Consider the following 13,597-nt stretch of genomic DNA (forward strand, 5'->3'; position numbering starts at 1 on the left):
TAATCTAAATGCTATGTTTTATATAATCTAAGATTTCCCCTAGGTGTGTTACACGATTGTGTTGTATTGAACTTACATTGAGACTCCTTTTCACATGTGCTGGTATCATTGTGGAGCTTTCCTATTCACTCTGAACTATTCATTTGGGGGACAGAGATAGACCTCTGTGTCTCTCATAGTTTCCATTGGCCAAGTGCGGTGGCTCATGCCTGTAATCCCAGCAATTCGAGATTGCTAGTGAGGGTGAGGCGGGTGGATCACGTGGTCAGGAGTTTCAGACCAGCCTGGCCAATATGGTGAAATCACATCTCTACTAAAAATACAAAAATCAGCCAGGCCCGGTGGCATGCACCTGTAATCCCAGCTATCGGGAGGCTGAGGCAGGAGAATTGCTTGAACCCAGGAGACAGAGGTTGCAGGGAGCTTAGATCATGCCACTGAACTCCAGCTTGAGTGACAGACTGAGACTCTGTCTCAAAAAAAGAAACAATGTCCATTACCTATACTGGAAAAATTGAGATTGCGATTTTGATATGAAGTGTGGAATGAGGATTGGGTCCATTTAGTTTACCTAAACAGATGATGAAATACTGTTTTACAAAGCATTCCTTAGTGCAAAGTTCTGTGTGTGTTTGTAGTCATGGGAACAGTGAGAATGAGGTTTGGAATGTGGAGTGCTCTGTGGGCCTGTGGCGGGTGGGGCCAGTGGCACGTCCGTGCCTGGCTCACAGGTATGATTTTGCTGTGGCTGGCTGTTGTTGGTCATTGTGTTCTGAGAGAGGCCCACATTAAGAAATGCAAATCTTACTTGTGATGTGTGAAGATTGCAGACTGGATGGATAGATTCCTTCCTAAAGCGGGGTGGTGGGGTGGGGGGGCATGTGGGGACCAGAGAGAAGCTTTCTTGTTTACTTGTTAAGTTTTGGATGACAATTACTACCGCTTCTTGCCATAGTCATCTGCCAAGTCTGCTGTGATTTTTCATTCAGGGAAATCTTAGCTCCTTGGGCTTACATTCCACTGTTGCCATCATTCTCCTCTTCTTAAATTTAAGTGTCATTTAAAAGAACGAAGTCCCTGTTCTCCCTAATATTTCTTTAGAACAGGGTCTGGGAGCATCGGGGTGAGGGACACGTCTGTTATTTTTATTCCAGTTTGTGTTCCCAGCCAGCTTAAGGAATGGTAGCTAATTGTAATGCAGATGTAACCATTTCCTGTAGCAGTACCACATTATTCAGAGACAAAGGTTGTGTTTTGTTTTGTTTTATTGATAATGATAACATAATTTTCCTAACATTTTTGTTCAAACAGAACTTTAAAAAAATCTAATGTTTAAAGAAAAAACCTTCATAAACATACACAAAATTTTTTCTTGTGGAAATTTAAGAATGAAGATGTAGAGAAAGAAGTTAAGGAAGAAACTGACCCCAACGAAGAGGAAAGTGCCAAGAAAAAGCACTTGGATAAGAAGAGAAAATTGAAGGAGATGTTTGATGCAGAATATGATGAAGGAGAAAGAACACATTTTGATGATCTTAAAGGAGAAATGCAGAAACAAGCACAGGTGAGAAACCTCAGTTCTTCTCAGCCGTTTGTCAAGACTATCATAGCCCAGGAAACCCTGACTTTTTTGGGTCTCTGCTTCCTATCCTGCTTCTGTGCCTTTCATTTGGACCCCTGGGTAGAGATGCACGTGAGTGAGTTTATTCATGCAGTGAGCTCATTGTTTCTGCAGTCAGAAAATCACCAGAAAAATTTGCATACCTATTTTGTACCAACAATTAGGAAACAGAAATGACTGAGACATGGTCTCTACTTTTCAGACTTTGACAGTGTAGTGATCTGAGACACCATGTTCACTTCAGTGCAAGCATTGGCTGCCTATTCCAATCGCTGCTTCCTGATTTGAATGGCAGGTGATCAGTGGCCTGTGTGGCTTATGGACACACCAGAGCTCCCAGGAGGAGTGCTCTGAAAACTCATCCTGGTCAGAGTTCAGAAAGACATGGGGAGTGTAAGATCAGATGCGGAGATAAAGAGAGATGGTGTGGCCATCCTGCCTGGGGGCGCTGACCAGGCTGTTGGAGGCGGTGATCTCACTATGAAGCAGACACAGAAATGTGTGTACAGTTGATGGCAAGCATCTGAGTTGCACCTTGTTAGTGGGGCCAGGAGTGCCTCTGTAAGCTGGAACAGATTAGGTATATGATTTGTGAAATGGAGTTGAAAGGCTCTGCTCAGCCTAGGTCTTCATCTAGCCAAAGAACTATCTCCTGATTAGGCATTAGCTTAATGGTTGCAAGTCTGGGTTGACCTTTGACAGGTATGACTCAACTAACTGTGAAGTCTTTGCTTCACACCATTTACAATTTAGTTAGCTAGAGCCTTGTGGGCCATTGGAAAAGACTGAATTTTACACTGAAATGGGAGTCCTTGGAGGGTTTTGAGCAGAGGAAACATACTCAGTTAATCAGATCACTCTGCCAAGAGATCAGTCGGGTGGCACAAACCAGAGGGCTGGCAGAGGAGATGACTGCCAGACTTAATTTGGATAGACTTTATTTGGAAGCTGAGTCAGTAGAATTTCCTGGTGGACTGAATGTGGGGTGTGTGAGAGGAAATGAGGATGGCGACTGGAAGTTCCTGGAAGGATGGGGTGTTGTAAGTTAGATAGGAAATCCTCTGTGGATGCAGCTTTGGGAAGATGATGTTTGGGTCTGCTGGGTGTCATGCAGACAAGCGGAGTGTCAGGTGTCGAGACAGAGGTCTGGCCAGGGACTTAGATGTACAGCCCTCAGCATGTAGATGCCACGTCAAGCTGTGAGGTGGCTGAGGAGTGAGTGCAGAGTGAGTGGGAGGAGCAGGACTGGTGTGGGTGAGAGGGGGTGACTGCAGCCATGAGGCCTGAGCAGTGCCCAGGAGGGAGAAGCAGTGTGAGCATGCAGGCATGTGGGAGGCCAGCTGTACATGGAGGTGACACGTTGTTCAGATCCCGCTGCCATGTTAACTATGGTGAAGGCAGAGTTGACCACTGCAGGAAGGGCGTGGAGGCCTTCAGCGATCTTGGCAAGCACCGATTTTCATAGATGTAGGAGAATGGGAGCAGGGGAACTGGAGGCTGTGACTGCAGAAAACTTTTGCGGGGTTTTGCTGCAGAGAGAAGCACAGAAATGGAGCAGTTGTTGGTGGAAGAAGTGGAATCAAAAGGTTTTGAGATAAGAGAGATAACAGAGGGAAGAGCTGTTGGAATAAAGTCCAGGAAGAGTGGATGGTGTCTACTGAGCAAGTGATGTGTGGCCCTGAGCAGACATGGACAAATCACCTGTGCCTGAGCTGCCCATAGAACTTTCTGTGATCGTGGAGATGCACGTCTGTGCTTCCCAATACTGTAACCCTGGCAGCAGGTTGATATGGACCACTTCCAATGTGGCCAGTGTGATTGAGGAACTGCATTTTAAATATTATGTAATTGTAATTAATTTTAATTTAAATAGCCACACATAGCTCCCTTATGGGCCAGGTCAGAGCTCTGATAAGGCTGGATAAGGGAGTAAACCCGGGCAGAGGGTTGACTGTGAAGGTTCTTTTGGTTTGGGAGTGAATCAGGAAACAGTCATCAGCTGAGTGAAGGTGAGGGCGGTGTTGGGTGTTTAAAGAATTGTTTGGAGAGGAAGGAAAAAAAGGTGTGGACTGGGGACGTTTCCAGTGTTCGGGCACGCAGGGCTCCACAGAGTAATCTACATTGCTGTCCCTTGGAGCAGCAGAGAAGAAAACGGTTGGGACATATTCTGAGCAGACTGTAGAGGTAAAATGTGTAGGTTTTTTGTTGTTGTTGTTTGTTTGTTTGAGATGGAGTCTTGCTCTATTGCCCAGGCTGGAGTGCAGTGGCACCATCTCGACTCACTGCAACCTCCATCTCCCAGGTTCAAGCGATTCTCTCACCTCTGCCTCCTGAGTAGCTGTGACTACAGGCACGCGCCACCACGCCCAGCTAATTTTTGTATTTTTAGTAGAGATGGGGTTTCACCATGTTGGCCATGCTGGTTTTGAACTCCTGACCTCAAGTGATCCACCTGCCTCGGCCTCTCAAAGTCCTGGGATTACAGGCATGAGCCACCGTGCCTGGCTAAATGTGTAGTATTTTTAATAGGATAAAGCCTACATAATTCTGTCCACAGTTCGTTTACTTAGAAATTGCTCGTTTGTTCATATTAATCTTATGTTTATTATAGATAACGGCATATGGGTTTTTTCCTGTCATGTATAGCTGAATCGTGCAGAATTTGAAGATCAAGATGATCAAGCCAGAGTTCAGTATTAGGTTTTTCCATCTGGGATGTATGTCCACATTGAGACTGAAAATGTTCTCTGTGAATCTGTGCATATCTTTGACCCTCATTACCCCATTATCCTGGGTGGCTTGGGCAACAGTGAAGGCAGTGTTGGATACATGCAGGTGGGTCCCTTTGCTGCGTATTTGGTGCCTGAGGCTCTGTGGATTTCCCTTCCATCAATCATCTTACCCTCTTGTCCCGTCAGATGCATCTGAAGAAACATCACTGGTATAAGAAAATCCTCAAGCCCCAAGATCCAATCATATTTTCTGTAGGGTGGTGGCGGTTTCAGACCATCCCGCTCTATTATATCGAAGACCACAGTGGAAGACAAAGGCTTCTAAAGTAAACCCCACAGCACATGCATTGCAGAGCAGCCTTTTGGGTTAAAATATGATTACAATAACTTGCTTATTGCCGATATTAAGCCTTACAGGCTGCATCATTATAGCTTTGTGCTTTTCCTTCATAAAATTCCATTCCTAAGATTTTTCTCTTTTCTGGGAGCAGGGAGGTGGTTTGGAGTAAATCTATATCCAAATGTAAATGTCCCTAACTATTATGTAAAACTAGAATCTAAAATTTGTGGTTTGCTATATTTCTTTTTTTCCTTTTCTTTTAAGTCCCTATCACTTCACAGGGAACTGGTTTCTTGGCAATAGTCTGTCAGTGGCACAATGGTAACTATCTTGGATGATTTCTTTTACAGATTGGCTTGAGAAATATATCCTGAAAGTGGGTTACGTACATGAGACTTTAAGTTGAAAATTACTCATTTTTAGTAATATAAAGTAAATTTCCCTTTGCTTTTAATCTTCCTACATCCTTTTCAGCAGGGTGTGGGAGTAGAGGATGGGAAGTGGAAGAATTATAATGGTACTGAAGACATTTCCTATTTTTGTGCATCTTTTGGATTTATTTAAGCAAGTACTTAAGCAGTGCTCACCATGTGCTAACCACTATATGAGGTTGTGAGGAGCCATGGGAGACCAGGCAGACATGAGACCCCCTGCAGCCGTGCTAGGGTAGCAGTCTGTTCACTACATTTTCATTTGACCAGTCAGACAGGGCAGGGTTTATTGGTCCCATTTAACAGAGAAGAAACCAGAATAATGAGCAGAAGGAATCTGCCCTAGAGGTTCAAATTTTAATTTCCTAAACATTGCAACTGTATTTTTCTTTTCCATTTCATTCCAAACAGATCATTATAGTGAAATTGTGTTCCTCTGAAATCACTCTCAGGAAAGTACTCAAGTCTCCCTGTTTTTTTTTTTCTTTTAGACAAAGTCTCACTCTGTCATCCAGGCTGGAGTGCAGTTGTGCAATCTTGGCTCACTGCAACCTCCATCTCCTGGGTTCAAGCAGTTCTCCTGCCTCAACCTCCTGAGTAGCTGGGATTACAGGTGTGCACAACCATGCCAAGCTAATTTTTATATTTTTAGTAGAGACGGGGTTTCGCCATGTTGGCCAGGCTTGTCTCGAACTCCTGACCTCAGATGATCTGCCTGCCTTGGCCTCCCAAAGAACCAGGATTACAGGCATGAACCACCACACTTGGCCTCAAGTCACTCTTGTTAGTTTGGCTTACCAACTTTAAAGTTTTGGATTGCTTTTGTCAAACCACTGGGTTGCAAGTTCAGATGGTCTTTCTTGTTTTTCTTAGCTAATTGTAAGTTAAATTCACTTTGGTAATTTATTATGTCACATAGAATTGAAGTTTTTCTCTTGCTGATATTATTCCTATTTCCAAATTTTGGGGTTTCTGTTAGCCTGATTTTTGGACAGCTGCCACAGGAATTGTCCTTGATCTGAATAAATCCATAAAAACTGTGAAGAAATTGAAACTAACTGGTTTTCCATATAAAATTTTCAAGAACACTTCATTTATTAAGGTTTGTATATCTATATATTCTCATATTTATAAATGCCCATATTGTTTGAGAAAAGGAACGAAATACTTCTAGAATATGGGCCTCATGTTTTTACACAGGTATTTGAAATCTTTTATAAACTTCCTGTTTTGTTTGTTTGCTCCTTTATATTTTGTTACTTAAATATGCCCAAAAAAGCAGTAGTAAAACAGAGGTATTTAGGAATTGAGGCTGTTATTCATGACTACCATGTAAGACTGCTACAGAACTCATATTGAAAATATGTCATTTTGGGGCTGGGCACGGTGGCTCATGTCTGTAATCCCAGTACTTTGGGAGGCTGAGGCAGGCGGATCACGAGGTCAGGAGATCAAGACCATCCTGGCCAACATGGTGAAACCCATCTCTACTAAAATACAAAAAAATTAGCTGGGCATGGTGGTGTGCGCCTGTAGTCCCAGCTACTTGGGAAGCTGAGGCAGGAGAATCTTTTGAACCTGGGAGGTGGAGGTTGCAGTGAGCCGATATCGCACCACTGCACTCCAGCCTGGCGACAGAGCAAGACTCTGTCTGAAGAAAAAAAAAATGTCATTTTATCCACTGGGTTTTGTTTCCTACTTTTTTGATTTGTGTTAAGAAAGGGAAAAAAATCCCAAGTTTGACTAACCATTCAGTAGAAAAATAGAGCATTTGCAGACAACTTGGCAAGGGTAGACAAATGGATGTACTGTTTTTCAGTATTTGGGGAAGGTGGTTTGAGCAGTATTTATTGACAATTTCATTAGTGGGGATGTTTCTATTAAAAACACATAGTAAGATCATTAAGTGTTCTTGCAATATAAAGTAATAATACCACCAGCGTTTATCTTACTGTTTTCATGTTCTAAGTGCATGTATCTGAGTAAAAGGTTCTGGGCTGCAGTCTAGGCTGAGAGATGCCAGCAAAGACTGCCTAGGCCAGTGCAGTCCAGTAAATCCCTCTTCAATCTTCTCTTCCACACAGACAGCAGTGATGACCATGCCCATGAACCCACATGATTATTTTGGGAAAAATGAAAGAGTTGTATTCTTTTTGTGGTAGTAATTCCACTTTCAAGGGCAAATACATTTTGATTATTTTATCACCTTTCAGTGAGTTGTTTTTGTTCTTTAACCAAGGATGTATGTTTGAGGTACGAAGTAAAGCATAAAGTATATGATTTTTTTGTGTGTGTTTTTATCTTGCTATACCCATAGGGAATGTTTAATTCTGCCTTGGAAGTGGCCAAATTTGAAGGTGCTGTGATTCAAACTGTCAGTGAGATAAGGCAGCAGATCAAGAAAGCACTCCGGGCTCCAGAAGGAGCCTTCTAGGCCAGCTTTGAGCATAAGCTGCTGATGAGCAGTGAGTGTCTTGAGTAGTGTTCAGGGCAGGGTGTTACCATTCATGCTTGACTTCTAGCCAGTGTGATGAGAGGCTGGAGTCAGGTATCTAGAGAGTTGAGCAGCTCCAGCCTTAGATCTCCCAGTCTTATGCGGTGTGCCCATTCGCCTTGTGTCTGCAGCCCCCTGGCCACACCCAGTAACAGTCCTGGGATCTATGAGAGTAGCTTCCTTAGTGAGCTTTCCCTTCAAATACTTTGCAACCAGGTAGAGAAGTCTGGAGTGAAGGTTTTGTTCTTTGTTTCTTTGCAATATGGATATGAATCTTCTTTTGAAAATGTTAAAGTAAATTACTTCTCTTTTCAGATACTGTCTTCATGTGAACTTGGTATCCTGTTTCCATCCCAGCCTTCTATAACCCAGTAACATCTTTATTGAAACCAGTGGGTGAGAAAGACACCTGGTCAGGAATGTGGACCACAGGACAACTCAGGCTTACCCACAGCATCAGACTAAAGGCAAACAAGGACTCCGTACAAAGTACCAGTGGCGTGTGTGTTGGTAGGGATGCAGCCTGTGCTCTGCAGACAAGGAATCACACAGACACTTTTCTATAATTTCTTATGTGCTTTGATTGTTCAAATATAAAGTCTAACATTAAATTTGATTGAACAAGTGTATATTCATGGAATATTTTGGAATGGAATATCAAAAAATGGTAATAGTGGTTCTTTCTGGATTGAAGACAAACTTTTCTTCTTTAAAATAAATTTTATTTTATATATTTGAGGTTGACCACATGACCTTAAGAATACATATAGACAGTAAACTGGTTACTATAGTGAAGCAAATTAACATATCTACCATCTCACAGTTACATTTTTTGTGTGTGACAGGAACAGCTAAAATCTACTTATTTAACAAAAATCCCAAAGACAATACATTTTTGTTAACTATAGCCCTCATGATGTACATTAGATCTCTAACTTGATCATCCTATATGTCTGCTACTTTGTATTTTTTTAATGTACATCTCCCCATTTGCTATTGATCATTTCCTATTTGGCTCATTTTTCAACTGGGTTGTTTTTCTGTTATTAAAAGAGTTCTTTACTGATTTTTGGACATTAACACTTTATCAGATATGTGATCTGCAAATATTTCTTCCAGTCTGTAGGTTCTCTTTTCATTTTGTTGGTTGTTTCCTTTGCTGTGCAGAAGCTTTTTAGTTTGATGCAGTCCTCCTTGTTTATGTTTCCATTTGTAGCCTAGCTTGTGGTGTGGCATCCAAAAAATAATTGCTAGGGCCAATGTCAAGAGGCTTTCCCCCTATGTTCTCTTCTAGGAGTTTTACGGTTTCAGGTCTTATTTGAGTCTTGAGTCTTGTATCTGTTTTGAGTTGATTTTTGTGTATGGTGTATGATCAGGATCCATTTTTATTCTTTTGCATGTGAAAATCCAGTTTTCCCAGCACTATTATTGATGAGACTATTTTTCTTTCCATTGTGTTGTCTTGTTTGCTCTTGTCAAAAATTAGTTGACAGTATATGTTTGGGTTTATTTCAAAGGTCTCTGTTCTGTTCCATTGGTCTATATTTTTTGTTTTTATGCCAGTATCATACTGTTTTGATTACTATAGCTTTGTAATACAATTTTAAATCAAGAGGTGTGATGCCTCCAACTTTTTCTTTCACAGTAATCTGCTGGCTGTTTGGGGTTTTTTGTGGTTCCATATGAGTTTCAGGATTGTTTTTTCTGGTTTTTTTTTTGTTTGTTTTTTTTTTTTGAGATGAAGTCTCACTCTGTTGCCCAAGTTGGAGTGCAGTGGCACAATCTCAGCTCACTGAAACCTCCACTTCCCGGATTCAAACAATTTTCCTGCCTCAGCCTCCTGAGTAGCTGGGACTACAGGCACATGCCACAATATCTGGCTAATTTTTGTAGTTTTAGTAGAGACAGGGTTTCACTATGTTGGCCAGGCTGGTCTCCAAGTCCTGACCTCATGATCCACCTGCCTCGGCCTCCCAAAGTGCCAGGATTACAGGCGTGAACCACAATGCCTGGCCAGCATTGTTTTTTTCTGTTCTGTGAAGAATGCCATCAGAACTTTGATGAGGATTGTGTTAAATCTGTATATTTGCTTTGGGTAATGTGAACATTTTAACAATATTAATTCTTCTGATCCATAAACATAGGATATCTTTTCATTTGTTCATATCTAAATTTCTTTCATCAATGTTTTATGGTTTTCAAGTGTAAGTGTACACATCTTCCATCTTCTTGGTTAAATTCATGCCTAAGTATATGTTTTTCTTTGATGCTATTGTAAATGAGATTGTTTTCTTGATTTCTTTGTCAGCTAGGTTATTATATGTTGAGTTTATACTTTGCAGCTTAACTGAATTGATTTAGTAGTTCTCAGAGTTTTTTGTGGAATTTTTGGAGTTTTTTACATAAAGGGTCTATCTGATCCGAGCTCCATCTGGTTCTGAGATCCAAGCTCCATCTTGCTCTGGGCACCATCTGCTTGAAGTTCCATCTGCTCCAAGCTGCATCTTGCTTAGAGCTCCCATCACTCTGAGCTCCATTTTGCTCAGAGCTCCATTTACTCAGAGCTCCATTTGCTCCAAGCTCCATCTTTCTCAGAGCTCCAATCACTCCAAACTCCATCTTGCTCTGAGCACCCTCCACTCAGAGCTCCATATGCTTGGAGCTGCATCTTCTAGCTCCATCTTGCTGATATCTCCAATCACTTCCAGCTCCATTTTGCTCTGAGCATCATGTGCTCAAAGCTCCATCTTACTGTAAGCAGCATGTTCTCTGAGCTCCATCTGAAACTGAGCAACATTTGCTCCAAGCTCCATCTTGCTTAGAGCTCCTTCTTGCTCAGAACTTCATTTGCTCCAAGCTCCATCTGCTCCGTGCTCCATCTTGCTGAGAGCTCCAATTACTTCCAGCTTCATTTTGCTCTGAACACCATCTGCTCAAGCTATATCTTACTGTGAGCAACATGTTTTCTGAGCTGCATCTTGCTCAGAGCTGCATCTGCTCCAAGCCCCATTGTGCTCAAAGCTCTAATCACTCCGAGGCTGATCTTGCTCTGATCACCATCTGCTCAGAGCTCCAATCCTCCAGAGCAAAATTTTTAAGTTCCAATCATTTCAAGCTCCATGTTGTAGCTCTATCTTACACCGAGCAACATCTGCTCCAAGTTCCATCTTGCTTGGAGCTCCTTTTTGTTCAGAGCTCTATCTGCTCCAAGCTCAATCTTCCCTGAGCTCCATCTTGCTTGGAGCTCTAATCACTCTGAGCTCCATCATGCTCTGAGCTCCATCATGCTCTGAGCTCCATCATGCTCTGAGCTCCATCTGAAACTGAGCAACATCTGCACCAAGCTCCATCTTGCTTAGATCTCCTTATTGCTCAGAGTTTCATCTGCTCTGAGCACCATCTTGTTCGGAGCTCCATCTTGCTCAGAGTTCCAACTGCTCAGAGCAATGTTCAGAGTTCCAACGACTCCAAGCTTTATCTTGCTCTGAGATCCATCTTACACAGAGGAACATCGGCTCCAGGCTCCATCTTGCTTGGAGCTCCTTCTTGTCTGAGCTATATTTGTTCTGGGCTGGACACTCTGTGCTCCATGTTGCTCTGTGTTCCATCTGCTCAGAGCTCCATCTGCTCCAAGCTCCATCTTGCTCAGAGCTCCAATCACTCCAAGCTCCATCTTGCTCTGAGCACCATCTGCTCTGAGCTCCACCTTGCTCAGAGCCCCAGTCACTCCCAGCTCCATCTTGCTCTGAGTACCATCTGCTCTGAGCTCCATTTTGCTTGGAGCTCCATCTTGCTCTGAGACCATAGGCTTGGAGCTCCATCATACTCTGAGCAACATCTGCTCTGAGCTTCATATTAATTGGAGCTCCATCTCACCTGGAGCTCCATCTGCTCTGAGCTCCATCAAGCTTGGAGCTCATCTTGCTCAGAGGTCCATCTTGCTTTGAGCACCATCTGCTCCATGTATGTTTATAGCAGCACTATTCACAATGGTAAAGACTTGGAACCAACCCACATGCCCATCAATGATAGACTGAAAAAAGAAAATGTACTACATATATGTCATGGAATACTACACAGCCATAAAAAGGTATGAGATCAAGTCCTCTGCAGGGACACGGATGAAGCTGGAAGCCATCATCCTCAGCAAGCTAACACAGGAACAGAAAACCAAACACTGCATGTTCTCACTCATAAGTGGGAGCTGAACAATGAGAACACATTTTAATACTATTAAGCCCTCTGAAAATGGTCTGTTTCTCTTAACAAAGGATATTTATACTTTGTAATTTTTTTCTCTCTAAAGGACTGTGGCTTCTTCTGTCTGTGCCAGTCTAGGGTACAGGTTGACTACCTCACTTTGAAATGACCCACCCCATGTCCACACATGGTTGGTCCCTCCTGTGAACTGTTTGTTCACAGACTGTTACCACCTGTGGGTCATTTGACGGGAGGTGACCTCACATAGCAATGCACCAGGCAAATCACCAACTGAAAGAATCACTGAAACAACATGTGTCTGCTTATTTCAAAGAATGAATAGGAGTCAGTTGAAGGTGATTAAGTCAGCAACATCTTAAGGTGATAAGATGTCAGTAACATCTTAGATGACCAAGAATAATCCTGTGGGCCCCAAGAACACATGACAATATGGACTATGCCAGCAAAAATCTCACCCATCAGACAACAGCAAATGACACTGTGGCTCAAATGTTAAATGTCTTCTCTTGATGTGTGAAAGCACATGACCAGCAGGAGGCAAAAACATCAGGGAGACAAAGGCTTTGTTGCATATCTGTGGACTTCAGTCTCCAGTGAGACACTCAGAGCCTACATCTCCTGTTACCACTGCTGTTTTTATTGCACAGAACATTTCCATATACGTTTCATTGCACAAGAAACGTTTCGACAAACATACATCTGATAAAAGGCTGTCTTCAAAACGTCTAAGCAACTAACACTACTTACTAGCAAAAACACAAAAGAGAAACTAATAACGAAACAAAACCTGAATAGACATTTCTACAAAAAAGATGTAACATTGAAAACAAGTTTTAAAAACCTGAATGACATAACCATGAGAAAGATATAAATCAAAACAACACACATATCATCTCACTATAATTCAAATGGATGTTATCAAAGTGATAAAATATATTAAAAGAGACACAAATGCTGGTGGAAATTTCCAGAGAAGAACTCGTTTGGTAAGAATGTTAATTAGTATACAGCCGGGCATGGTGGCTCACGCCTGTAATCCCAGCACTTTAGGAGGCCGAGGCCAGCAGATCATGAAGTCAGGAGATCGAGACCATCCTGGCTAACACGGTGAAACCCCATCTCTACTAAAAATACAAAAAATTAGCCGGGCGTGGTGGCAGGTGCCTGTAATCCCAGCTACTCAGGAGGCTGAGGCAGGAGAATGGTGTGAACCCAGGAAGCGGAGCTTGCAGTGAGCCGAGATCATGCTACTGCACTCCAGCCTGGGCAACAGAGCGAGACTCCATCCAAAAAAAAAAAAAATACTATAGAAACCAGTGGAGGTTCCTCCAAAAATTAAACCTACAACTACCGCTTCATCTAACAATTCTACTACTAGTATACTTTCAGTGCAAAAGAAATCAGTTTATGCAAGAGGTATCAGCCATCCTATGTGGACTGCAGCACTATTCACAATCGCCAAGATAAGGAATAAACTTACCTGCCCATCCACAGATGAAGGGATAAAGTAACTGTGGTGGACGTAAACGAACAGAATAGTCTTCAGCCAGAAAATCAAAATGAAATTTCATCATTTGGAGCCATACTGTTGAAGCTGGAGGACAGCATGGTAAATGACCTAAACCAGGCAGACAAAAAAAAACATTGCCACATCTCACTCATGTGGAACCCAAAATAAAAGGCTTTATTGCAATAGATCTAGAGAGCACAACAGTGGTTTCCAGAGATTGGAGACAAGCAGGGGAATGGGCAGGGATC

At 42.4% G+C, this 13,597-nt stretch overlaps 1 protein-coding gene and 1 pseudogene across 1 annotated transcript; one reads left to right on the forward strand and one right to left on the reverse strand.

Moving 5' to 3' along the window:
* Positions 1 to 13,597, reverse strand: part of LOC129011343 (double homeobox protein A-like) — a 52,790-nt pseudogene that overhangs the window by 27,572 nt on the left and 11,621 nt on the right.
* On the forward strand, positions 671 to 8,242 carry LOC129011344 (ribosome biogenesis protein BMS1 homolog). The gene is made up of 5 exons (XM_063650703.1): positions 671 to 731; positions 1,388 to 1,564; positions 6,104 to 6,226; positions 7,442 to 7,589; positions 7,934 to 8,242. The coding sequence occupies exons 2-4, from the start codon at positions 1,487 to 1,489 to the stop codon at positions 7,556 to 7,558; spliced, it is 318 nt and encodes a 105-aa protein (XP_063506773.1). The 5' UTR covers positions 671 to 731; positions 1,388 to 1,486; the 3' UTR covers positions 7,559 to 7,589; positions 7,934 to 8,242.

The sequence above is a fragment of the Pongo pygmaeus genome, chromosome 14 (assembly GCF_028885625.2).
Source record: "Pongo pygmaeus isolate AG05252 chromosome 14, NHGRI_mPonPyg2-v2.0_pri, whole genome shotgun sequence".
Classification (NCBI taxonomy): Eukaryota; Metazoa; Chordata; class Mammalia; order Primates; family Hominidae; genus Pongo; species Pongo pygmaeus.